The sequence below is a fragment of the Melanostigma gelatinosum genome (genome assembly GCF_949748355.1).
Source record: "Melanostigma gelatinosum genome assembly, chromosome: 14".
NCBI classification, from domain to species: Eukaryota; Metazoa; Chordata; class Actinopteri; order Perciformes; family Zoarcidae; genus Melanostigma; species Melanostigma gelatinosum.
In genome coordinates, this window is record NC_136647.1 from 8,989,041 (window position 1) to 9,015,951 (window position 26,911).

At 41.0% G+C, this 26,911-nt stretch overlaps 3 protein-coding genes across 4 annotated transcripts; all 3 read left to right on the plus strand.

The window, feature by feature from the left end:
- Window positions 1-1,134: 1,134 nt before the first annotated feature.
- Window positions 1,135-4,741, plus strand: casr (calcium-sensing receptor; the record flags this gene model as incomplete). Its single annotated transcript, XM_079283187.1, has 6 exons — window positions 1,135-1,319; window positions 1,404-1,710; window positions 1,897-2,736; window positions 2,838-3,068; window positions 3,390-3,513; window positions 3,606-4,741. The coding sequence occupies 6 exons, from the start codon at window positions 1,135-1,137 to the stop codon at window positions 4,739-4,741; spliced, it is 2,823 nt and encodes a 940-aa protein (XP_079139313.1).
- Window positions 4,742-7,260: 2,519 nt separating this feature from the next.
- On the plus strand, window positions 7,261-11,424 carry b4galt4 (UDP-Gal:betaGlcNAc beta 1,4- galactosyltransferase, polypeptide 4). 2 transcript variants are annotated; one of them, XM_079283587.1, is made up of 7 exons: window positions 7,261-7,384; window positions 8,279-8,825; window positions 9,292-9,524; window positions 9,893-10,080; window positions 10,241-10,363; window positions 10,470-10,574; window positions 10,672-11,424. In XM_079283587.1, the coding sequence occupies exons 2-7, from the start codon at window positions 8,567-8,569 to the stop codon at window positions 10,805-10,807; spliced, it is 1,044 nt and encodes a 347-aa protein (XP_079139713.1). In that variant the 5' UTR covers window positions 7,261-7,384; window positions 8,279-8,566; the 3' UTR covers window positions 10,808-11,424. The 2 variants fall into 2 exon arrangements, with proteins under 2 accessions (XP_079139713.1, XP_079139714.1); XM_079283588.1 differs by having other exon boundaries at window positions 7,267-7,314.
- Window positions 11,425-14,178: 2,754 nt separating this feature from the next.
- Window positions 14,179-25,738, plus strand: arhgap31 (Rho GTPase activating protein 31). The gene is made up of 12 exons (XM_079283691.1): window positions 14,179-14,620; window positions 17,391-17,493; window positions 17,927-18,071; window positions 19,148-19,230; window positions 19,351-19,458; window positions 19,638-19,777; window positions 19,883-20,090; window positions 20,215-20,333; window positions 20,490-20,546; window positions 20,628-21,272; window positions 21,370-21,518; window positions 21,892-25,738. Exons 1-12 carry the CDS (start codon window positions 14,521-14,523, stop codon window positions 23,884-23,886), a joined length of 3,852 nt encoding a protein of 1,283 aa, XP_079139817.1. The 5' UTR covers window positions 14,179-14,520; the 3' UTR covers window positions 23,887-25,738.
- Window positions 25,739-26,911: the final 1,173 nt, after the last annotated feature.

Below are 26,911 nucleotides of genomic sequence, written 5' to 3' on the forward strand. Positions count from 1 at the left end.
TTAGAAAGTTAGAATTCAGCCATCGTCAGCTTACTTTTGATTGAGGTTTGATTAAGAATGAATCCGTTTTTTTTTAAACAGATGGTCATATTACAGTCTATTACTATATGCTGACTTAGCTTTGAAAACATTTGTGTGTTTCTATCAATTTTTTTATAAATTCGGAACAGGTAAAAAAAATGTGTGAATTGTTATTTCAGCCTTTTTATCATTGTTATTTAAAAAGATTTGACAATGGATACTTATTTGATTATACTCTATAATCATTTTGTTTAAATTGATAATTTAATGCAAAATATGCTTCCCATCCAAAGTGCTGACATTAAGAAAATGAAATATAATTATAAGGCTGTGCAAAGAACCTCTCCTAATACTGGTAATATGGCAAACATTGGCTCTTACAGCCGTTAGCCACTTCATTATCACAGCTCTGCCCCAGCATTTTTCCAGCAGTATTAGCCAGATGCTGTCGGCTTCTCTCCATGGTGACTGGCTTCACTGGCCACAGCATGAGACCGAGCACTTAAAAGAAGGAGGGTCATTAGAGTGTGACTTCACTCATGTATGTCCACAATCTATTTCAGTTCAGACGGATATTTCAAGCAGCATGACTGCAGCATTACTGAGGTGTGAAATGTTAAAATGAATCTCTTCTTAGAAACATTACCAGAGAAGTCAGCTCTTAAAAAAAAAAACGATTTCCAGACTCTTAAAAAAAACATATGTAACTGCGTAGCCCTGCTAGAGAATAATAGCCTCGGGTCATGTCGGCTTCGAGCACCATTCTTACCTTTTTTCCCTGCTTATAAGCGAGCTCAGTGCGTGGATTCTTTTCCCACACAGAATGAGTTTTCAAGAAAATAAAAAGCATCTCAAACTAAAACAAAGTTTCCTTTTCGACATGCATGTTTATTTTTCAATAGAAATATATTGAACATCAGACTGTAGCCCATTTGACTAAAAAAGCATGATGTGTTTTTCCTTTTTCTTTCCAGTCAGACAATCTCATCAGTGCAAACATGAATAACACAAAACAGCGCAGCAGGCAGATTGATGGGAGAAGATAATACTGAGAAATACCTTCACTCTGGGGAGTTGTAGAGAATAGTCCTACGCATTAGAAAGAAAAGAAAGATGAGATTGGTTCTGTATTACCTGATAGTGTTGGGGTCCAGTTATGTGATTTCAACCTATGGGCCCCATCAGAGAGCACAGATGACTGGTGATATTTTGCTCGGGGGTCTTTTCCCCATACACTTTGGAGTTGCATCCAAAGACCAAGACCTCGCAGCTCGGCCCGAGTCCACACAGTGTGTCAGGTAACATTTTGAGACCGGTTTACATTATTAGACTGCATGAGTGTGCTCAACTTGTCTAAATCCATGCCTTGTTTGCTCTTACAGGTTCAATTTCCGTGGTTTCCGTTGGCTGCAGGCCATGATTTTTGCGATTGATGAGATTAACAACAGCAGTACTCTCCTGCCCAACATCACCCTCGGCTACAGGATCTTTGACACGTGCAACACGGTGTCAAAAGCCCTGGAAGCTACGCTTAGTTTTGTGGCCCAAAATAAGATAGACTCCCTGAATTTAGATGAGTTTTGCAACTGCACTGATCACATCCCAGCAACCATTGCAGTGGTCGGAGCAGCTGGATCCGCAGTCTCCACAGCTGTCGCAAACCTACTGGGTCTTTTTTATATTCCTCAGGTGACTAACTGATTACTGGTCACAAGGCAACACTGTATCCTGAATATTCCGCAAACTATACAGTTTACTTGCAGTGGATTATCCATTTTACAGGAAATGTAATGCATCCTGGATGATGTGTTTTATCAACAAAATGACAAAACCTTTATGTTAAATAATGATTTCCTGAAATCTTTACCATTTCAGATCAGCTATGCCTCTTCTAGTCGCCTTCTGAGCAACAAGAATCAGTACAAGTCCTTCATGAGAACCATGCCTACAGATGAGTACCAGGCCACAGCCATGGCAGACATCATTGGGTACTTTGAGTGGAACTGGGTCATTGCTGTGGCCTCAGATGACGACTATGGACGCCCAGGGATTGAAAAGTTTGAGAAGGAGATGGAGGAGCGAGACATCTGCATTCACCTAAATGAACTTATTTCTCAGTATTTTCAGGATCATGAAATCCAAGCGCTGGCTGACAGGATTGAGAACTCCACAGCTAAAGTCATCGTGGTGTTTGCCAGCGCCCCAGATATCGAGCCTTTAATCAAAGAGATGGCGAGGAGGAACATCACAGATCGTATCTGGTTAGCCAGTGAAGCGTGGGCTAGCTCCTCTCTTATCACTAAACCAGAGTATCTTGGTGTTGTGGCAGGGACTATCGGCTTCGTTCTAAAGGCAGGGAATATTCCTGGCTTAAGAGAGTTCTTGCAGCAAGTGCAACCAAAGAGAGACAGTCACAATGAATTTGTCAGGGAGTTTTGGGAAGAAACCTTCAACTGTTATCTGGAAGACAGCCTGAGACAGCAAGAAAGTGAGAATGGCAGCACAAGTTTCAGGCCTTGTTGTACTGGTGAGGAAGACATCACAAGTGTTGAGACCCCGTACCTGGACTACACACACCTTCGTATCTCCTATAACGTGTATGTTGCAGTTTATTCCATTGCACAGGCCCTACAGGACATACTCATCTGCACTCCTGGACATGGACTCTTTGCCAACAATTCCTGTGCAGATATAAAGAAAATGGAAGCATGGCAGGTAAGCCGTTACACATTAACCCCAAACCAAAGCAATTCATTCCCAAATGATATACCTTCAGCCATGTTTGAAGCATCTAAATGTGTGGTTCTGCCTCGCAGGCCCTGAAGCAGCTCAGACATTTGAACTACACCAACAGCATGGGGGAAAAGATGCACTTTGACGAGAACGCAGACCAGGCAGCAAACTACACCATTATCAACTGGCACAGGTCTGCTGAGGACGGCTCTGTGGTGTTCGAGGAGGTCGGATACTACAACGTGCACTTCAAGAGAGGGGCCAAACTGTTCATTGACAAGACAAAGATTTTGTGGAATGGATACAGTTCTGAGGTCAGTCTAAGAGGATGTCCACATTAATGTATTGTTAGAACACTTACAAATTCCAAAGTGTGCTAAATATCTGAGTTCCATGTGAACGTTTGACATTTGGTGAGTATTTAAACTTGCCACTGCATTCAGCCTGCGAAAACAAAAGACTACCCATCTTGCTCCTGATTTCTTGTTTGTTTTCTCTCGTGACTTCATAGGAAAAGTATAAAATGCTCCTAAAACAGTTCACGCTTTTCCATCTCACTAGTCTTCTTTCAATAAAAATGTTACACCAAATGAGCTTTTTCTCATGTAACTTTTCCGTCTGTTTGCATCCTGTAGGTGCCATTCTCGAATTGCAGTGAGGACTGTGAACCTGGAACAAGAAAGGGGATCATTGACAGTATGCCCACATGCTGCTTTGAATGCACCGAGTGCTCAGATGGAGAGTACAGTAATAATAAAGGTATTGAGACGCCAAACATTCACAATCTCATATCCACTAATGTTACACCTAGTGTTGCACTTATAACACCGATTTTTTTTGTATCTATACAGATGCCAGTGTTTGCATCAAGTGTCCATATAACTCTTGGTCCAATGGGAATCACACATTCTGCTTCCTGAAGGAAATCGAGTTTCTCTCCTGGACAGAACCGTTCGGGATAGCTTTGGCCATATGTGCAGTACTGGGTGTGCTCTTGACAGCCTTTGTGATGGGAGTCTTTGTCAGATTCCGCAACACCCCAATAGTGAAGGCCACAAACCGAGAACTGTCCTACGTTCTCCTGTTCTCACTAATCTGTTGCTTCTCAAGCTCCCTCGTCTTCATCGGAGAGCCACGGGATTGGACGTGCCGTTTACGGCAACCTGCCTTTGGGATCAGTTTTGTTCTCTGTATATCTTGCATCCTTGTGAAAACTAACAGAGTACTTCTGGTATTTGAAGCCAAGATCCCGACAAGTCTCCACCGTAAATGGTGGGGATTAAACCTGCAGTTTCTGTTGGTGTTTCTGTGCACATTTGTTCAAGTTATGATATGTGTGGTATGGCTTTACAATGCCCCTCCTTCCAGCTACAAGAATCACGACATTGATGAGATCATTTTTATCACCTGCAATGAGGGATCTGTGATGGCTCTTGGGTTTCTTATTGGCTACACATGCCTCCTGGCAGCTATATGTTTCTTTTTTGCATTCAAGTCACGGAATCTTCCAGAAAACTTTACAGAGGCCAAGTTTATCACCTTCAGCATGCTCATATTCTTTATTGTTTGGATCTCTTTTATCCCTGCGTACTTTAGTACTTATGGCAAGTTTGTTTCAGCTGTGGAGGTCATTGCTATACTGGCATCCAGCTTTGGGATGCTGGCCTGTATCTTCTTGAACAAGGTCTACATCATCCTCTTCAAACCCTTCAGGAACACCATCGAGGAAGTCCGATGCAGCACCGCAGCCCACTCTTTTAAAGTGGCTGCAAAAGCGACGCTGAAACATAATACAGCTGCGAGAAAAAAGTCCGGCAGCATCGGTGGATCTTCTGCCTCGACTCCGTCCTCATCCGTCAGCCTCAAGACCAACGGCAATGACTGCGACGCGACTTCGGGAAAGCACAAGCCAAGGGTGAGCTTTGGCAGTGGAACAGTTACTCTGTCCTTGAGCTTTGAGGAGTCGAGGAGGAGCTCTCTGATGTGATAGTATGTGTAAAAACATCAGCTTCATCTAACCCATTAATGGGGTGGGTTTTGGGACTTTATTTTTTAAATGCACTTACATATAGACCTTTTCATCTTCCCATGTTCTTAACAATTTGTCTGAAAGATGACCAGTCAAAATAATATTCTGTAGTATACCTGCATCCTGTGACTCCTGTGACAACTATTTTGTACTGTTAAAAAACATGACATTAAATCTTTAAGTTGTTGTTTTTTCTTTGGAGACTTTATATCATATTTGCTTTAGTGAACTTTTAGTTTATCTGTCTGTCTGTCTGTCTGTCTGTCTGTCCATCTATCTAACATCTTAAGTACACTGACAAGACAACCCTCCATGGTCAGCACAAAGACATGCCTGGTGTGCCAATATTTGATCAGAGGACAACCCAGGCTCTTTAAGCGAGACAGGAGGCTGTATGAGTCACACTGTAAATACACAATTACAGGATGTCGACACAACGTTCCATACTTCTATTCTATTGTGGTGAATGACAAGGCAACAAAAGATACGGATGTAAAGTCCGTCGACATTGCCAAATCTATGCCACTTCATTTAGGGTGTATTTGGGTAGAACAAAGTGTGATATAAATTAGACATATTTGTTTGGTTTAATAAAAGAAGCGTCACTGCTGTCATCACAGTCAGACTAAACCACAATGTCTAAAGTGTCCCTATTCCGATTTAGACTCTTTCGTAATCTATCATTTGGGATTTATTTGGGATATTCGGTATTTCTCGGTTTCCCTCCAGACAAAGTCTCCTTTCTGCATTCTGTCTCATGTTTAAAAATGACAACTGTTGTATTACAGCTCACACACCTGAAAGTACTTGAATTAGTTTGAAGTACAATCTAACAACCAACATGCTTTTATAAATAACTCAAATTCTCTCAGAAATATAGATCTGAACAAAAGAAAAAAACCTGATCCAAACAAAACAATGAACATGCTGATGGAGGTGGATGGGACATTTTGGTGGAGATCTCTCAAAGAACATTCGCTGCTTGAAATGATCACAAGTCTCTGACAACTGCAAACAGTACAGGTCTATCTCACATGTTAATGTCATTCTCGCAATAGGACTCCACCACACAGTCATGGCCTCACAGTTTGGAGGAGGTATAGAGAAGAGGGAGGAGCGGCTTGGGGAAGGCACTGTTTATTCTGATCCACTCAGAACTCAGTTACTATAAGCTGTAACTATTTCCTGAGTAGAAAAAGACTCTTGGCCTATGAAGTAATAATAGAACAATAAAGTAACGTTAACGTATACGTTAAGTATATTTTGATTTATAAATTAAGTTCTAATTTTAAACACAACTCTTACTTATGTATATTTTCCCTTTTACTTATTGTAAGAAAAGGATTTGAGTGCTTATTTTTCACACAATTACCAAGTGAAGGCTCCTGTAATGTGAGCTGAGCTGTTTGTCCATGCTCCTAAAATATTCCCTAAAGTCTTTGGGAACTTGTATGGTTAAATGTATAAGTGTGACTCATTTATAGCTCGACGATGCCACCCTAGGAATTGCACCCAAGGAAATATTCATTAAGAAAAATCCACAAGATGCAAGACAAGATACTAATAATCAAATGAACTCAATAAAGGGTGATATAATGTTAACAGGGCAAAACAACAGCAATTAATAGTAAGATACTGTAAATGCATCCCACTGTTTCTGTTTTACTATTTACACACAATAAAAAGTATGTGAAAAGGCGTTTGAGGACTGCAGGACCTCACACATCGCTCAACGGGAGGATGACATGCTGAGACATCCAGTGTCATATTGCTGACCTGAAACAGGCTGAGGAGCAGCTGGACAACCACCTCCTCTGTTGGCAGGAGGACAAGACATTTATCCTCAAAGCCGGTGCAGCCCAGAGAGACCAGCTGTTGTCTGTGTTTGATCTGCAGGATGGGTATTGCATGATGGGAATGTTTGTCACAGTCGTAGTCCTGGGCACAAGAGGAGCTTGTATAATTTATCCATATACAAATTGCTGAAGTCAGATCAGAATATACATGGCTTTATTTGTGCTACAAATAGTAATATTAAAATTAAATAGTTATGCAGTTGAAAAGTAGCATGGACCAATATATATATATATATATATATATATTTATGAAACAAAGGTTGAAAAATAGCATGTAAATCAAAGTTAGAGCATTTGTCACTAGGAGCGAAGAGCTTTTACTTTGAAAACCACTTAACGGAAGTGTCAATAAAAAACATGCATGAACATTATGCATCAAGCCACCTAAAGACAGCAATGACTTCCTTTTTGTTGATGCTGCCTTCAAAATGCTGTGTGTTAATCTTGTTTCAGTAGCATAATAAAACACACAGATATATTGAGGTATCTGCTGAATACATTGTTAAATAAGTTGCTTTTTGCTGAAAACCTTTTTTTTTTTTTTTATCAATATTTTTCGCAGTTTTAATGCGAAAGCTTTTAGTATGAAATACACCCAGCAGAAGTATCGTGTACTTATATTGACTTGACACACTGCAGGGTTGTAACATGGAATAATGTGAGCTCGTTTCAAAGGTAAGATGTGTCAACCAAACCAGTAGCCGTTATCTGAAGCGTTACATCAGCGGTGATAACGGAAAACAAGGTGTGTTCAAGCTCCGCACCGTTAACTTTTACAGCACTTTACAGTAACATCCGTATTCGTCAGCTGGCAAGCAGCTAACGTTACGCTAACTCTGCTCAGAGAGCTCACCTTTGCGCAGCTGCATGTTGCGGAATATATTTGAGCTTTCACTGTTTAAAAAAAACACGGACCGTAGCGTTTAATGAGGAGACGACGGAGCTTTAACGTTATATCAATAACTGTATGTTTCTCAGAAGTGTTTGTTTGGCAACGCTCTACAGCGTAACACCCGCATTCCTGTCTCTCCATTCATGTTGTTGTATTTGATATGGTGTTGAAATTCATGGCCTACAGTTTAATGTAGTTTTATCACTGTAAACTGAATATATTGCTTTTTGAGCTACCGGTTAGACAAAACGAGTGAATTGACGAGGTCAACATTTTATCTGGCATTTTCACTCATGATTTTCAATCATAGAACAATGATTAATCAATCTGTCAATTAATTAATCGAGAGATTAATCAATATTTAAAACTCGTTGGATATTTGATATGTTAACATGTTCAAGTGAGGAGAAAAGTGAGACTGCAATGTAATACTAAACGTTGTGAAGGGGAAAAGACAAAAGACAGGTATATAGCATAGGTGTGTAGTTACTGGTGTGAAGTTACCATTCAGAAAGCTTTTTCAGTGGTGTGTAACAGAATAAATGGGAGCAATAAGGAACTGGAACACTTTGTCTGTATTTGTTTTATAAGATAACATGCAAAGTAATGCTGATATCTCTTTAAAACGAGAACCTGCCTTGTCAGGGTGCAGTTTTACATGATATCATGTGGTAGTAACAGACTGATTGTGACGCACATAGGACCATTCATGGCAGTAACTTCATGTCTCTCACTATCAATCAACAGCTGTCGGAGAACTGAAGTCCTTGGCCTCACCTCCTGGAACTGGATTTTGAGGGTTCAGCGATGGATTTTCACCAATAACTTTTGCCTTAATTCACAGTGATCATATATATTTGATTCACTGTTTACTTCGGCATCATGTTTCATCGCCATGGGATGACCGGTTAGTGAACCTGTGGTTGTCGGTATTCTTGCCTAAATGTCCTGCACAGAGGAAATATCCTAAAGTAGAACCACCAGCATCTACAGTTTGCCATCTTTACTGTTCCACATCAGTGCAGTCACACAGCTATGGGCTTCTATTCGCCTGTGTGCAAGACTTTACGGCGGGGGAAATACTTTCTCCTGCTCTTCGTCTCGCTGTCGGTGCTGGCATGGATCGCAACCTTTTCAGGCGAAACGGTGAAATCCGGTCAGGTCTTCTCAGCCTCACCACAAACTCTCGTCAAAGCCGACATGATGGAGAAACCCAACACTTGGACGGCGGCACCCAATCGATTAAAAACTCCACCGACAAAAATCGAATGCCCTCAGAAGTCACCATTGCTACGTACGTATTATATTTGGAATTGAAATCTATCTGCTTATGGTGTCCTCTTGTTTGTTTCTATAAGTTATCCACCTTTTTAAAGTGGCAACATGACAATGTAGCTAACTTACTATAATAAACTAGATGTGATGTCACCTTGAACAGAACGACTACAGCAGAGTGCGTAGTTTCTCAAAACAAAATGAACGGTTGATTGTGCTGTGCATGATAGAAGATTTTAGATTTTGGATTGTAAGTACATGTTTCTCAAAATTCTTGTACACAAATTTACACTTCAGGGATTATTCCTCCCGTGTTCATCAGCTTGTAAACACGTTTGTAGAGGCTACATGTTGTCCGTCCAGTACAGGTTCGAAAGGGAAGCAAAATAAGTCGATTAAATGTGATAATTACTGCTCTATGAATCACCTATAACGGTATAATCCCAGAGACTCAGATCTGTGGTTGAATTTGCTGACCTCCACAGAGGGAGCTGTGAAGCTGTCCTTTGAATCCTCCCTGACGCTGACAGACGTGGAGAGTAAAAACAAAGGAGTGACTGAAGGCGAGTACGAGCCCCCGGACTGCACGGCGAGGCAGAGCGTGGCGGTGCTCATCCCTCATCGCAGCAGAGAGAGACACCTCCTCTACCTCTTGAACCACCTGCACCCCTTTCTGCAGAGGCAGCAGCTGCACTACGCCATATATGTCATCCAGCAGGTATGCAGGCTCCACACCACGCACAGTTTTAAAACCCATTCATGTGTAGGTGTCGTGCTCCTAGAACTGAGAGTATTGATTTCTGATTTTGGGGGAACTGCACTGAGGTTGTACAAATGATTGTTAATCAATCAGCATGAAGCACATTTAACTCTTTCATGTAAGTATATTGTAATAAGTATATTGTATTTAATAACTGGCACACACAAGTGTGTTCTGAGCTGCGGCTGCTCTGTAGTTGACTCGACACTCCGACCCTCCTACCGATTAAGAATCTTATTTTTAATTGATAAAGCACAATGACGCATCAGATACAGACATCTACACTGAACTTTAAACTATTTATTGTGTTTTCTGTTCTTTTAAAGGCTGGTGATGCAACTTTTAACCGTGCCAAGTTACTCAATGTCGGGTATTTGGAAGCACTGAAGGACTACAGTTGGGATTGCTTTATCTTCCATGATGTGGACCTGGTTCCTGAAAATGATCACAATTTATACGTCTGTGACAAGCAGCCCAAACACCTGGTGGTCGGCAGGAACGCCACGGGATACAAGTAAGTGTATGATTAAGAGTCAAACTTTACATCACCCATGTGAATAAACTACACAATGTTAACGGCTGGCGAGCTCCTCAGGCCTGATATTATCTTGAAAGCTCGGATATAAAATCCAAACAAAGAACAGTAATGTTCCTTCGTATTCTTCCTCTCTCAGGCTGCGTTACAAAGGCTACTTCGGAGGAGTCACGGCTATGACCAAAGACCAGTTCCATCAAGTGAATGGATTCTCAAACACTTACTGGGGCTGGGGCGGAGAAGATGACGACCTTCGTATCAGGTGAGACAGAAACAAGAGAAGACCGGATTCATCGTTCTTTTCATCACATCTGGAGCAGATGTAGTGCTCTCCTCCATTGATTCATGTGTGGCTCTGCTGTCTGCAGGGTTGAGCTGCAGAGAATGAAGATTGTGCGGCCGCCCGCCGAGATCGCTCGCTACACCATGGTGTTCCACAAACGGGACAGTGGCAACGAAATAAACAAAGACAGGTCAGTAAATGTAGAGATGGGCATAATATGCTTGCCTCAGCACATTATTACTAATCAATTAAATGTGATCTCTTCATTGATTTTTTTTTTTTCCTAGGATGAGGTTGTTAGGACGAACACCTCTGGTTTGGAAAAAGGACGGACTGAACAGCTGCTCATATAAGACGATGCTGCTCGAGAGGCAGCCTCTTTATGTCAACGTTACTGTGGACATTGGTAAGCCACAGAATTGAGGTTACGACCTGGAAGCTTTACTGTGACCAAAAAATAGTTGATGGCACACGTCTTTCAAGACTGAGCAATATTACTGACTATAGTGACACGTTTAAAGAGTTTACTTGAACCACTCCGCTTCTTGTATTCATAAGCTTTATTATAACTACAGGTTGCTCCACATGTCACACTGTTGAACTGAACAACTGTTCTTAAGTCGACAGAATGCTGCAGCTGCTGGGAAGCTCTTGAGTTAGAGTGACATTGTTTTTAGATGTAGATTTTGTACAAGATGTTGGTGGTCGGTCTGTTCCTTTCATGGTCACATTCCATACGTGTATGATTGTTTTGGGGTTGATTTTCTCTTTTCACTTTTACATGTAAAACTATTTTTAAACGACAACTTCTCAATAAGATTCAGTAAAAATGTCACAACCACGAAAATGGTGGTAATATTGTAGCATCAAACGTTTCACTGACATTTTCTATTTTAATTTGAATATGAATCAATTACTTTTGAATGTTTGCGTGTTGATTTGTCATGTTTTGTATGTGTTGATGGAACCCAGATCATCACCTCGAATCTGATTGTTTTCTCTTTAGAACACATGTATAATAAATAGTATTTTCTTATGAATTGTCTTCTGGTTTTTACTTTATTCGACAAGATGTGCACTTGAGTTTATAGCGATGTATATATTGATGATTGGATATGGATGATTTTTTAAGGATAAAACAAACTCCCTCTAAAAAGCTTCTCCCTGGATATTTGGAATACCATAACTAATTGTATTACTACTATTTTATGGAATTAAGGTTACAGTATGATTGTATATAATTGGCACCAAGACGGTAACAACCTGCAGTACGTGGATCCGACCAGTAGGGGGCCTTGAGAGCACAAAATCCACCATTGGAAAAGTCTCTCGAGTGAGGTCTCTGCTCCTTGTTAACTATGAAAAGAGTGCTTTTATTGCCTGGCAATTTGCACAGCAGTAGCCTTAATTCATCATGGTAACAAAATAACAACCAATTTAAGTCTAGTTTGGTTGATATGTGGGAAGACGTCACACAGCACAAGCGTGGACCATATGTGTGAACTAAAGAAGGCAGATTTTGGCAACTGGAATCAGTTTTACAATTGAATTTTCATCTTCACATCAACAAAAGGAATGTGTTGTGATTTCTAAACTACGCTGCAGACATATCACAGCACTGCATCCCTCTGAGGACATAAAGGACATGTACTAAAAGTAAGGACAAGAATAACCCCTTTACTATTCAGATACAATGAACTGTCGTCTCAGCATAGACAGCGCAGCTTCTTTTCTTTTTTTTACCAGTGCGAAGAAAGAGCGGGGTGTCTGACGCTTTGTATGGACAGAATGATGTCATCTCCTCTTCCTATAGTGCAGAAAGAAAGCTTTGTCTTGTTGAGGCCAAGCCTGGTCATCTAGATCACATGTGACTTTCACAAAACACTTCTAGCACACAAAATATCAACTCTGCAAGTCAGAGCACTGCAAACTAGTCCATTCAGATATGTTAACATGCCAGTGGTGCCTGGAATGTGTACTTTGTCGTTCCTGCTTGTAAATATACTGCAGTAAACATGTACGAGTGTAGAATGTAGAGTGAGGTGTTCGTATCTTTATGTTTGAATAGCGAGGAGAGCAATCATTTGTGGAAAAGCAATGCAGCTGTGCTTTAGATTGAATGGAAACTTCTTGGTTTGGTTCACGCTTTCTCAAAAGAGTATTATTTGATGGAAAAGTAAGCAATAAATTAAATCATGAAAATCATGTTTTTGCTCTGTTAGCTCATTGTTTTGGTTTTCAGGACTGCAACTTCGCCATTTTGGTTCAGCGCTCTCATCAGTGTCGTTTTTTGGCCTCATCAGGCAGCTGTTTTTGGCAAAATATCTCTGATAAACCCACTTTACACTACCTGGCCAACATTAAACATCAGGCAGCCAATTTTAGCGAGCTGGTGAACATAGTCGAGCATTTTGCAGCTAAAGAGACAGATATTTCCCTCAGGAATGGTGGAGACCAAAAACAAAGCGAAAAGAAAGTGAATATTGGACTTACATTCATCAGGTGGCAAGAAACATGATTTCAAATGAAGTTACTTTTGTCTGCTGGATGTCTAAATGGGCAACTGTTGCAAATACGTTTGCCATATCAACTTGAAAGGTGATCATTTGTCGGTGTTGTTTCACAGCTTGTTTTCACAGCCACCAAGTTATTGCAGTTAAGCTTTCATATGCTTTTAAGGCAGAAATGTGACTTGGAAACCATAATTGTTGCGCCGTTATGAGGCTAGTAATATGAGACTGTATGCCAACAAATCAAACCAAGTTTACAAACATAGAGCATCTTTTCGGCCTCCAGTTCTTGTGTCAAATTTGAATTTGATAAGTGGTTTGACAGTGGACCAACAGGGGTTAACATAGATTTACTGCAATTAGTGATTTGCTTTTTAAATATCACCACAGGGAAAGTTACAGCTAAAACAATTCAGACCTCAATTTATGGAATTTATGTTTTAGGATCTGTAATCTTTCGTGTGAAACTGTTAAAAAGCTACAAATATGAGGAATATGTTATCACTACCCAGGGAGCTTTTCATGAATTGTCTCAGGTTAGTTTGGGGATGTAATTGAATTACATTTAGTGAAGACAGGAAGTAATAAAGACACTGCGGTAAAAGATGTACGTTTAATGCAATCCTTGATTACGTCTTTGTGATAACGTTGCAGTCTGGTTTGAAAAAGAAAATCACAACATGCAGAGCAGTTAGTAAAGAGAACCATGTGTGTCGTCCATCTCCTCCCCCCCCCCCCCCCCCCCCCCCCCCCCCCCCCCCATTTCCCATCTGTGCCCTTCAGGCCCTCACTTCAGTCACCTCCCACTTCCCTCTTCCTTCAGGACCCGTCTGTTTTTGTTTTCGAGCCCGGGCTCTTTGCACAGGAAATTGTACACATTGGGAGCATTCAGGAAGGCAGAGAGCAGCTTTCCCGTCAGCTCCAAGTTTGGACACATGAAAAAAAAATGGATAGAGGAGGTCAGTAATTCCTAAACCAGGAGAGAAACAGAAGTCAGCTGTTCTCCTCCCCTCACTTGACTTCCCTCCTCTTTACACAGTCTCAACATTTCATAAATCGCTGCCACGAGTCCATCTCTAAATATAGAAATCTCAAAGTGGAAATCTGATTTCAAATGAAAACCAATGCTCCTGAGGGGATTTGCCTCTGTTCATATGCTTCCTGGGCTACAGAGGAGCTAGTGAAAAGGGGAGACTGTGGAATGAAGGAAAAGAGGAGGAGATAAAAAGGAGCAGAGAGAGACTGGCTGGGGGTAAAAGAAAAAACAACAGGAAACCGACCGATTCCAATGCTGTTTCTGCAAAATCCTTCAGAGATAAAGCAACAGACTGCCACGTCCCAGCCGAGCAGCAGCTACACCAGGAATTTTCATTGATCATCACTTCAAGTTGTGACAATCTAAAGGACTTAAAGTTCAAAATGTGACGTCACTTCTGCTCTCAGCCTCCAACAGTGTGGTTAATCAGAATGTGAGCGGATGCAGAGTTTTCGGAGCCGTTCGCTGGGATTTCTACGCGGCTGCTTTTCTGACCTACTAACTCAACCTCTGTCGGGGTCATATGGATCGATCGCTGCGCTCCCAAGGATCTGTTTGTTTTAATCATCGGGACTACTAACTGGAGCCACATGAAGAATAAAGGGACTAAGCAGAAGTCCAAAAAGAAAGGAAGTGAAAATGTGTTCGGCTGTGACCTGATAGAACATCTCCAGAACTCTGCACAAGATGGTAAACTATTTATTTAGCTTTCTTTTACAACCAGCACTCCTTTACAAACAGCTATCATCAAACTACACACAATTTCTGTCATTTATTACTTGACTCATATGTAGAGGATAATATTTATACTGACAATTAAGGTTTGTTAGTCATTTTCTGGATTATTATAGCTATAATAACCTTTTACATACACATCATGTGGCTAAATTAGGACAGGAAAGACAAAACAAAAAGTATATTCATGTAACAAATACAGGCTTTGTTCAAAGAGTATATATAGGAATAGTAGGTCTACGTGTGTTCTACATTTACTGTAGCAAGGCCATTCATTCACACATTGGCTGTATTAAATGGTCATTTGTGACTTTGGGTGTGGCTCTTGCATTTTTTGTGTCAATTTAAGGTGACTATAGTTCCTATGGCTGGTTTTATGTCTGACAAACGACTGGGCGGTGCTGCTGACTGTGGATGAGAGAAAATCATGAGTTGTGATAAAAACAGAAGAGAAACTAAATGCATCATTAAATATCAAAATAAGTATTCAGTTTGGGAGAATATGTCATTTGATCGTATGTTCCTTTGTTACAACCATCATCTGTGATTTATTTTTTGGGAGGGGGGGGGACCATGATATGTCCAAAATAGAGAAGTATCCCACGTGCAGAGGCATATGAATAGCGGTGTTGAGGGTAACTTTAAGGAAGACCAGTAAGAGTGAGGCGGTGCATTGAGTGCAGGAAGTGAGGGAGGAGGTTCGTGTCGTACCTCTCCGTCATGGATGTCCAGCAGACATATTGTGTTTTTAGATTGGGTACTGCATTAGTTTGTTCCTGCTTTTGAATATTACTGCAAGCTCCTGACAAACTAACAGACACAAAGTAGATTAAGAAGTAGTGACCGTCAACAACGATTCCACGTTTAGATATATCTGTGAGCAGTTAAAGTGTACCCGATGCCCACGTGTTCCCTGCGTAGCTCTACTTTTGTGTTTAAAGTTAAGTGTTGAAATAGATCACATTTATGCATCTCAACTGCACAGAAAGTTGATGTTAACTTTTCTTTTCATGCCCCACTTGTACAAATGACAATGCAAAGTTGCACACTTACAATCACAATCTCTCGGTATTTGTGAGAGAAGTCTTTAAAGAGAGAAAATACGATTGACCGTTCATGTTTATATGATTAAACATTGAAATGTGTCAAATAATAATGAGTAATAGAGAATGATCAATAAACAAATCTGTGTTGGATGAAAAAAACAGTGTTTCCTGTCTCACACAGAGAAAAGTAAACATGATTATGTTCAGTTGTTTGTTGTTTATTTCATGTCATTGTAAAACTACAATAAATTCAGACTCTACAAAGCAAACTTTAAATCATCAGATATACAAACATGAATCATCGGGAGGAGGAAATGCACATATTTCATCTTTTCACTTCGCCAGTGTGACAAGGTACATGTTAATCTGGTCCTGCACCTTTAAGTTCAATGTTAACATAAAATACGTTCATAAAACCCGACCAAAAGAAAGACTCCAGGGCTGTCACGTGTTGTTGTAAAGCCAACCACGGAGTGGCAGCTGCAGTTTCAACGTTTAATGGAACGTTTAAGATTATTGTGTGAACAAACAAGTTGCATCTGTGGACTCTGTGTTGAGATTGAGTCCAATTGTAACCTAAAGTTTACCTCTTAACACACCATGAAATGATTTGATTTCATGCATGATCATAAAGTACCTTTAGAAATCTGTCCAAACTGTACTTTTGTTGCCAGTCGACAAGAAGCAGAGATCTTCCCTCAGTGCAGCGACTGAGAGGCGCTAAATGAAGGCTGCAGAAGTAAATTTGACCACAGGCATGTCGCTGAAAGTCCAATTAAATCAAATAGATGAGAACGTCAATGACAGATTCTTGGTGTCTGCGGCAATGTCTGAGAAATGAACCATTTCCAAAACTGGATGGATTTAGTTTGTTTTTCATTCAACAACAAGAGACATGGGAATAAGAGTGTAGTTCAAATGGAAAAGTCTACAAAAGAATAACTAAGTACTAGGACATAATGGAATAAAATAGCATTCATTCATTTTGCCAAAAGCATTAGACGTGTAAGGCGGCATATGGAACTAAAACTCTCAAAAGACCTGAAAATGTCTGTTTTAATATACAATAATTTTTCTGTGAAAGAACATTAAGCCATATTAACTATTGATGTTCAAATGTAAATACAACGTATCTTCTTTAAACCTGCACCGACACATAATTCATTACTCATTACCTAAAACCTCACACTGCTTAGAGGTAAAACATGTGTTGGTCCATGTCAGACTTTGAAAAACCCCAAAACCAAATTGAAAGCTGTTCTTTATATCTGAGAAGAGTTGCACATGTACATGTGATTTCGCTGTAAAGCCACAGTTACGGTGATGTACTGTAGTTGATAAAGCTGTGTAGGTCAGTGGTAACATTTCAAAAGCCGTTTTCTATTAGAGGAAATGTCGTAAGTAATACCAGCTAAAAGGACTGGGTGTGTCAACCTTCCTCTGAAACAAACAAACCATTTTTAACTTCCTGTCAAAGTCCACCTACAATCAGCGGCCCTAAGGAATAGAAAACAGACCTAGTGGAACAAACCCATATACCATGAAGTCAACCGTATGTGCATTGTTCCTGCCGAAACATTCGATTTACAGTTCCTTCTCCTGCTTTTAAGACGTGTGCGTGCCCATCAAGGCCGGTATATGACTAAAAGTACATATTAATAACAGTTTCTTAACTTCAGTTCCTCAGGTCCTTAAGAAATGTGCAGAGTTTATTGAGGAGCATGGGATTGTGGACGGGATCTACAGACTGTCGGGGATCACCTCAAATATCCAGCGTCTCAGGTACTCATGCAACATGTACGGTAATGCTTTCGAGGCAACACAAACCTCAAGTCATAAAAAACATGAGGCATTAGTTGATAAGAATTATGATTTCAATATAAAGCAGCAGTGGTTTAATCTTACATTCTCTATAATTACTTGTGTATACATCCTGGTAATTAAGGAAAATTGTGCTCTCCTACATCAAATACGTTTTTAGTCACGTGGGCTGAATATATGATTCTCATTCATTTCCACAATATTGTTTTCTCAGATTAGTATTGAGAGCATTTAGCATTGCTTGTTTTTTTTTCCCACAACGTTAGTCGACTGAATAGACCTCAATCTATTATGCCACATACTGCAACAGTTAGCAGGGGTAGGAACAATCAAAGCATTCAGCCAACTGTGTGTGTGTGTGTGTGTGTGTGCGTGTGTGTGTGTGTGTGTGCAGGCAGGAATTCTGCTCCGAGGCGTGCCCTGACCTTACAAAGGAAGTGTACCTCCAGGACATCCACTGTGTGGGTTCCTTATGTAAGCTGTTCTTCAGGGAGCTACCCAATCCTCTGCTCACGTACGAGCTGTACAGCAGATTCACCGTGAGTACATTCACGTTTACAGTTTTGCTGAAGTGAAAAAACAAATCCTGCGTGGCCTGTAGGCGTGGTTTCACGGCAGATTCATGCTTTACAAACGGTAATTAGTATCAGATAGTCCCAGAGTTGTGGCAACACGATGAAGACATTATTTATTACAATTTTTCATGAATGTGGCTTCTTGTCTTTGGCTCACTATTGATCAGCTGGTTTCATCTCTTCCCTGGAGAATACAGTATCATTAGCAGATGTCAACTGAACTGAATGCAAAGAGCAGACTGTACTAAGTAATGAAGTATGATTTAATATCATTCTTCATCTTTGTTATTAAAAGTAGTCGGTTTGCTGCTTATGATCATAAAAAGATGTCCCTGCATATACTGTATAAAAAACTCATTGTAAGAGACTGAATTATTGTCTGTTTTATCTTTTATGTGTGTTTTTGTGGGCAACACTGTTGCCAAGAAGTTCTGGCAAGTAACAATGTATTAACAATGCACTATTCAAAGGTTAAAACATGTTGTTGCTGTCCCTTTTGGATCTCAGGGGGGTTTAAGGTTCAAATTTGAATTTCCAAATGTATCTGGTAACCTGTGGGGCCAACATCGGCGAGACACAATATCTACATTTAGCATTTTCTGGATGAACTGCAGATGTGAAAGAGACGTTAGAGAGGAGCAGGAGGGAAGGAATCCCTGACTGTAAGACCTGGTTCATGCTCTCTGTGAAGCGTTCTGTGTTCCCTGACGGGCCATTAGCATACCTTGGCATTAATACATCTGGTGCTGCGTGTGCTTGAAAACTCCAGTACTGCAGTGTTTTAGGAAAAGTTAGTTCCTCACAAGGCGTAATATATTTTAAAAAAAACACCAAAACCGAGTTTCGGTTTTCTAGCCAAGTTGTCCTGGAAGGAATGAACTCTTAACAACATAGTCATTGAGCAGGATGTGTACAGTATAGTGTATTATTGATTATTTCACCTATTTGACCTGGCATCATGTTTACTCATGCATAATGTCAGTTTAAAGTGAATCTTTCTTTCGGTGAATTCTTTTGACATCTTTCTGTTTTGCATGCAGGAAGTGGTCTCGGTCCAAGGGGATCATGAGAGACTCTTACACATTCAGGGGGTCATCAAAGAACTGCCGACCCCTCACTTCAGGTAAACTTTGGCCCCTTTACACTCATTTCACAGCAGTGAAGACAATTGCCCAACTGACTCCAGATTTTACGAATTCTGTTGTAATAAATGCGACAAGAAGTGTTTGTCAACTCTCCTCAGGACTCTGGAGTACCTTACGAAACACTTGGCCCACCTCGCCACCTTAAGCACCCAGACAAACATGCATACACGTAACCTGGCCCTGGTTTGGGCTCCAAATCTATTACGGTGAGTTTAGCTTCACAGATGTGCTTCAAACACTTGACTCATAAAAAAAATAAAAATAAAAAAAACTTCAATGAAGACGGTAATGTCGAAATACTTTCCAGTTTAAAAGATTTGTACTTTTTTGCTCCTTTCATTTTTTCTTCAAAGGATTCTAATATTTATTCCTTTCATTTTCTTAGATCTAAAGATATTGAGGCGTCCTGTAATAATGGAGACATGGCTTTCCAGGAGGTGCGGATACAACAGTCAGTGGTTGAGTATATTCTAAACCACACAGAGGAGATCTTCAGTGATTCTGTGCAATTCAAACCCAAAGAAGGTATTCAAAAAATACATATCAACTCCTTTGTGGGGGATTTGTTGGGCTTATGGATTTGCTAATTCCCCATTTAAAAAAACCAAACGATTTATTATACTTCTCCAGGACCGAGTTTGATGTGTGGGGAGAAGTATGCCACGCTCCCGATCAGCGGCCAGTGTGTGCCGATGAAACTGATGAGCCTGGAAGAAGCTCAGGCCCGTTCCTTAAGTCCAAACCATCCTGTGCACAAAGAACGTCAGCGAGAGAACAGTCTGCCTGACACCAGCACTGCCACGCTCTACCACACCGTCATAGACATATCAGACAGCAAGTATGACAGATTTGGATTCAGTCCATTGAAAGTGTTTGATTCATGCACAATTACTGTATTTATGAATGACTGTCAGGGCGCTGTTTGATAGCACTGGACTTAATAATCTCTGTTGGTCTGTTAGGAGAAAGTTTTCTGGGAAATCAAAGAAGTGGAAGTCCATCTTCAACCTGGGACGGTCTGTGGACTCGAAGGGAAAACTCAGCCGGAACGGCAGTGTGTTCATAAGAACACAAGGGACAGGTAAAATGTCCAAAGGGAGAGTTAACAATGATCTAACCATGTCAACAAACGATACACATTTTTTAAATACATTTTCAAACTGTTTTTTAAACATTTTTACAGCTTCCCGACACTTAAAATATTGTTGTCAAAGTGTGATAATGTGTTTTCAAACAGAAAAGGCAGCTCTTCGTCCATCCAGGAGCATGGAGTCGTTGTGCTCCTTACCAACAGGTGGGGCTAAAACCTGGACCCTTTAATCTAAACACAGGGCAAAATGAATATGATGGTGTAACACTTATTTCTACCACACAGATGATGACAGAACAGGAAACAAAAGTCAAGCCAGTGGATCCGGCAGCATTTCTGTTCCGGATGTAAAGTCCAGAACGCTGGGATCTGACTCGCTCTTTGATCTGAGTGAACAAGATGCAAACTGGGAGTTTAAAGGGACGAAAACTGGAGGGGCAACAGGTGGCTGGAGCTCTAGCATGGACCAAAAAGGGGCACCAGGTGCCTCTGCACCCCCTCAAAAAACACTGCCTGAGCAACTGAAGGTGTTCAAAGGTGATGACCTCAGCGGCTACAAGCCCACCTCTCCGAAAAGCAGGAGGATGTTGTACTCGGGCTCCTCGCACAACAGCTCCTCTCGGCCCTCCTTCCCAGGAAGCTTCTTCCCGCTGGAGTCCTCACCGAGGCATCAGCGCAGAGCTGTCAACATATCCGAGCCTTTTGCCGTGTCCGTACCCCTGCGTGTGTCAGCCGTTATTAGCTCCAACAGCACGCCGTGCAGGGTGCACGTCAAGGACAAAGCTGCTGCCCTGAAGCCTTGCAAAGAGAGCTCAGAGCAGAGCGTCAACAGTGGAAAGAGCAACACTTTCCCCCAACTGGAGCCCAAGAAGCAGGAAGGAGCAGAGAGGAAAAACACAGAGGAGCCGACCCCGAGAGTCCTGCCAGAGGGTGAGGACACGTGATCACATGCTAAAGTTAGGTTTCTTGTGAAAGTACATACATGTGTTATAAGATGTCATTGAAAAACCTGTTTTTTTTTATTCAGAAGCAAGCAAAGAAATATTGCAAGAAGGTCAAGGAGGGGTGAATACTTTGCAGCTGGAACCAGCGTCCAATGATAATGCAAGAGAAGGCAAAGATGCGGCGCCATCTCCTGGGAAAGAACTGCACAACCGGCAGATAACTATGCAACCGGTAAATCATGTTAGTTGTGCGTCCGCTTGAGCAGAATTACAGATGCTGTGTTTGATTGGGGCTTAAGTTTTCCGTGTGTATTTTAACATCAAATTCAGTTGAAGTTTTTTGACTATAAAAGGTTTCAAATATTTTAATAAAAAGCAACAGTAAATCGAACACCACATGGTATCGGTATTGTTAATTGTTGGTGACCTCGGATTAAATCGCTGGTCCAGCCAATTCTCAGAAGTTAGTCAAATTAACAACTGGGATTTGTGAATACTTCTCAGATATATAAGAATAATTATGTTTGCTTGGTTTATAAATGAGTGGTGGAATCATTGATTGTATGTAATCTTTTCTAAATGTTTTCTTATTCATACTTTCTCAGGACAAGGGATCGTCTACTGGGAAAGAACTATGGTCTGACCTCCACCAAGAGCTGAAGATAACTGAACCTGAAATCGACCTGCTGGATGAGACTTTCAAACCCGTTTTCAACTCCAAGAGCCCCTGTGAGGGCATGAAGTTAACAATGGATGTTAAGTCGAAACGGAGCCGCAGCTCTCCGTCTCTGTCGTTGTTATTTCGGGATCAGCCTTCGTACACCTCTCTGAGTGACCGCGCAATGCCCACTGGATCAGACTCTGCAAAGAAACAGCCCTCAGAGTCTGACATCTTATTTTCTCTTCACAATAACACAGAAGGCATTCGCGCTGATATGGTGGGCGCAAAAAAAGAGAAGAAGCTGCATCTAAAAATCAAACCCTTAAACAAAGATGACACAAAACAGAGCCAGCTTGCCTTAAAAGAAACCTGTTTGGATAAAGCCGTGAAGCCTTTGACGAGAGAGGATACTCCAACTGGTGTAGGCTTCTCAGGAGCAGATGATACCGACAAAAGATCTGAGAAACTTGAAATCCCCCAAGGAGACAAAAACGACTCCGGTGACGCCGCAAAGAAGAATGGGGTTTCTGCGTCGGAGGTTATTCAGAGGCTGTCGGTGTGTTTGGAGGAGAGACGTCACGCCTTGGAGCTGCCAAACCTCTACAACGACGAAGGATGTGGAGCAAACCCAGAGGAGCTGGACTTGGTGGAGCCCTGGGAGGATTTCAGCTCCACCAAGCAGTGGGTTACCAGTCCGCTCCACTCACCTGACATAGAGGAGTTGTTTCAGCAGCTGTCACCCTTCGGCACTCGTGGGGAAACGCAGATTTCATCACCTTCAGTTGATGACAACAAACAGTGTCTCGTTAAGAGCACTGAACACTTCTCAGGAAACGTTCCTCAGGCTACCAGTAGCAAACCAGAGACTAAATGGACGCATTTGCCGTCAGGGATCAGTGTGAGCAGCAGTAACACAGCACAACCTCACACAGGGAAATGCAGCACAACAAAACAGAAGAATACAGCATCATCTCAGAAGTTTTACCGGCAGATGTCTTATGAGGCAGAGAAAAGAGAGGAAAATTGCTTTTCTAAACACAGACCGTATTCACTTAATTTAGACCTGGGGCATCGATGCATCAGAGACATTTCCAATCAGCAGAACCGTAATTCATCAGCGTTTTCCTCCGGTCAGGAAGGATTACTGACCTCCTCTGAGTCTGTGAACAACAGGCTTCCCTCAGAGTTGGAGTTGTTTCTGAGTGATCGGCAGGCGCCTCTACGCCGAAATTCAGCCCCGGTCAGCGTGTCCTCGGTGCGAACAGCCTTCATGATAAAAACATGCCAGGCCAAAGCTGTGCCAGTCGTCCCTCCGAAGGTGCAGTACAGCCAGATACCTCCCTCCAGACTCGAGAAGGATTTCGATGCAGCGAAGGAACACGAAAAGGAACATCCTAAAACCACTGCAGAGAAAAGCAATGCCGCACCTCCAGTGATGTCAGATCTAAAGGAGGAGCTGGAGAATAAAGAGCCTGAACCCAAACACCAAAAACACCCACATGTTGCTGAGTCTGTGAAGACCACATCTACTCCAGAGCTGCCAGTCATCACGAGGAGACACGCGCCCAGTCTGGAAGTGTTTGTAGATTGTCCCAGACCCAACAGAGGGAACGTCTTACAAAGACCGTCCTTCAGGAACAGACAGAGACCTCAAAGTCTCATCCTGCTCAGCCCTCCTTTTCCCATCATGGACTATCCTCCGTCAGGAGATGACGGCAAGCTCCTTTCGTCCATCAAGAGCCTGAACGACGCCTCGGCAGCGAATGTCTTTTCTAAAGAGATGGCGGACAATTTAAGGACGCCGGAGGGGATCGCCCTTCAAAACAAAATGACCATTCCAAAAAGTGGACAGAGACTGGAAACGTCAACCAGCTGCTTCTACCAGCCGCAGAGGAGGTCGATGATCTTTGACAGCAGGAGCCACAGACAGATCGAGTGACTGCTGTAACTAACTGTGGGACTGGCTGTGTGTGTAAAGATACAGAATACCAGGAAAGCCTTTATAAAATGTCAGTATTTGAGAAAGTTTTGAGGAAGCCGTGATATATGTGAAAGCCATTTAAGCTTGACTGAGATCTAGAGCTGCAGCTAAAGATTTTTTTTATTTTGCTGACTATTTTCCCGGTTAGTCGATTAAATGTTTGGTCTTTAAAATATCAGAAAGTAGTGATTTCCCAGCGCCCAACTTATGTTTTAAAATGGTTACAAAAACGGAAAGATATTCCGTTTATTATCACAGAAGACTTTAAAAACAAGTAAAAAGTAGTTCAACAAAAAGGAGGATTAACTCAAGGTCCTCTTACTTGCTTTTTCAAGAGGTTTCAACCGCATCTCTCGGTCTTTGTCAGATGATGGAGTCTATTCAGTTGTCATGGAGATAGCTCACTGAGCCATCCACTGATGAAGACATGCGGCTGAAACCTCCACAAAAAGCTCGTAAGAGGAACATAAGTTGTTGTTTTTGTCGAATGAAAAAGGATTCGTTTTTAAAATATATATCTCTTTCCTCCTCCCTCATTCTAAAATATGCTTTTGTCCTGAAATAAACAGGTCACCAGGTTTCTAGTGAGCACCAAACAGTTTGTGGTCGTCACTGGAAAAGTGGACAAAAAGTTGCTCGTGTCAATTCAGGGGCTTCATATCTTTTCATGTCTGGATTCTACTACAAAAAGCCTCCGTTTTAGAAGAATCTGACTAAAAACAAATACATGCCATCAGTGTCCATGATGTTATGATGTAGAGTTGGATTATTTGAATTTACTGACAGCCAGAGTTCATTCTGTCTCAGACCTTTATATTAATATATATATATATATATATTAATATTAATATGCTGAGCTGAATTTATCTTTGGACATTAAGGGCTCTGAATACAGGGAGTAAAGTAAACTGAAGAACTGACAAAGAAACAGTTAAACAATCACACATTTGATCACATCGACAAAGATGTGTTTATTTATTCCTTTATTAAGCTACACATGATATGAAGTAAACGTGATATCTATATGCTGTATGTATTAATTGGCTCCGTGATAAGCTGATGTCAATGTGATTTGTTTTAAACTAATATTTAAAAGGAAATTTATTTTTCTGATTTCAATACTAGATTGATAGTATTTACCCACAGAGGAACTTTAATTCATGTGTATCTTTGTTTTCCGTAATTGTTTGCTATTTTATGTCCATTTTTTGTTGTTTGTTTTTTGACAACAATGAGAACCGTCATTGTAGAAAAGAGTAAAGAGTATGTGATGTTATCAAAAGTGAAACCCTGGAGCTGCTCCGCTGACAGTGAACTGGAGGTTGACTTTGTGCACGCTGACTGTATTTCATGTGTTTGAGTCAAAGTCAGATGATGGTATCTCCAGGTTTTTGTCTATTTTCTTTGCATTTAAACGAACAAAGGTTCTGATGTATTTAGCTTTACCACCCATGAACATAACATAGTTGGGATGGGAGTCGACCGTGTATTTTCTAAAGGTGCGGATGTTATTAAGGTGACAGTATTTGTTTTACTGAAGTTTGGGTGGACTGGATGAATGACTGCAGTGTTTTATTCAACCAAAAAAAAAAAATGTTTGAAAAAGGAGAATTGTTTTTTAAATTTGTTTTGTAACTTTTGTATACTTGTTGATACTGAAAATGATTGACTGAAGCCTCTGTATTCAAAGGAAAAACAACTGAGCTGAGAGTTTTGCTTTAAGTATCTGATGGCGGCACCTGAAGTAATGTAAAAAAGATACTTGATGAGTTTTGTTAAAACAGAAAGTTATGAGAATAAAAAGTTCTGAAAATCACACAGGTCACTGGTTCACGTGGCTTTCATTGAAACATGCAAAGCAGTGAAATTCTAACAACCTGGTAAACACCTGTTAAAAGGAGCTTTTATAAATGTTACTTGAGGTCTCAAGCAGATGTTTAGCAGTTGTTTTAACTTCTCTGTGTATTTGTTGAATGTCATCTGAGAGAACATGGACTGGGTGTCAATCATTACAACAACAGGTAAAATGTGTCTTAACATTATACTCGTGACATCTCAAAATGAATGAAAGATTACAGTGTTCTATAAAACTATACACACAGATTATTCAACTATCACATCAAATACGAGCTTTGTTATTGACTGCAGTGTTTTTGCCATTGAAGCACACTTTTAGCATTTTTGTAAAACAGGCTTCATACTGTAAAGGACTCAAGGTTTTAACTTTCCTCCGGACTTGTTGTCTTTTCGTCCTCCTTCATCCCCCTCTATTCCTCTCTGCTTACACAATTAGTTATGAAGCTTTGCTTCTCTCTCTCTCTTTTTGAAGTATTTTAGCCAATCAGACAATTGTCAGACGCTCACAGATGTTGTCGAATTAGTGCCTACGTCACGTGACTGTCTGGTTTGTTCATCCACATGTCAATAACTGTCTAACAATGTATAATATCAGATGCTAAATTTCACATCATAATTTGAAATGCCTCTATTGCTTCAAGTGAACTTCATAACTTTCATACAATCCCACTGGCAGCTTCTCAGAGGAGCAATATGAAAGAGGTCACGGTGCTGCTGTGAGAATGAGGAGTATTCAGGTCCCCCACGTGGTCTGGGGCCCTTTGGAGATCAGATGTGATTCTGCAGTCTGTTACATGTGATATGGTTGGGACCTATAGAATATTGTGTGTTCCTATCGTTTACTATTCCGAAATAACAATGCAGGCTACAGTGAAATTGTTGAACTGTGCATAAAAATATATGTTTTATTTTGTCAAAATTCTCCAAAGTATGGTTGTGCAGCTCCATGTTCTTCAGCTAACTCTGGTCTTTGCCACCAGATGACGCTCCTGCTCCACACTGCCTTTCTGAAGGAGCCACTAAACTGCGGGATAAACAGAGAGTCACACTGTGACAGTCCGCGTGCTTCAGTGCATTACGCGCTACAACTATCAACATATACTGTGGCCGAGAAAGGACCATTATC

Excerpts from the sequence above, each read along its gene's own strand:
- b4galt4 (XM_079283587.1), top strand. The coding sequence starts at position 8,567 with ATGGGCTTCTATTCGCCTGTGTGCAAGACTTTACGGCGGGGGAAATAC. Across the intron at positions 8,826-9,291 it reads TCAGAAGTCACCATTGCTAC|AGGGAGCTGTGAAGCTGTCC; the intron begins GTACGTATTATA and ends TGACCTCCACAG. Across the intron at positions 10,081-10,240 it reads AGGAACGCCACGGGATACAA|GCTGCGTTACAAAGGCTACT; the intron begins GTAAGTGTATGA and ends TTCCTCTCTCAG.
- arhgap31 (XM_079283691.1), top strand. The coding sequence starts at position 14,521 with ATGAAGAATAAAGGGACTAAGCAGAAGTCCAAAAAGAAAGGAAGTGAA. Across the intron at positions 18,072-19,147 it reads AGCTGTACAGCAGATTCACC|GAAGTGGTCTCGGTCCAAGG; the intron begins GTGAGTACATTC and ends TTTTGCATGCAG. Across the intron at positions 20,547-20,627 it reads GTTGTGCTCCTTACCAACAG|ATGATGACAGAACAGGAAAC; the intron begins GTGGGGCTAAAA and ends TCTACCACACAG.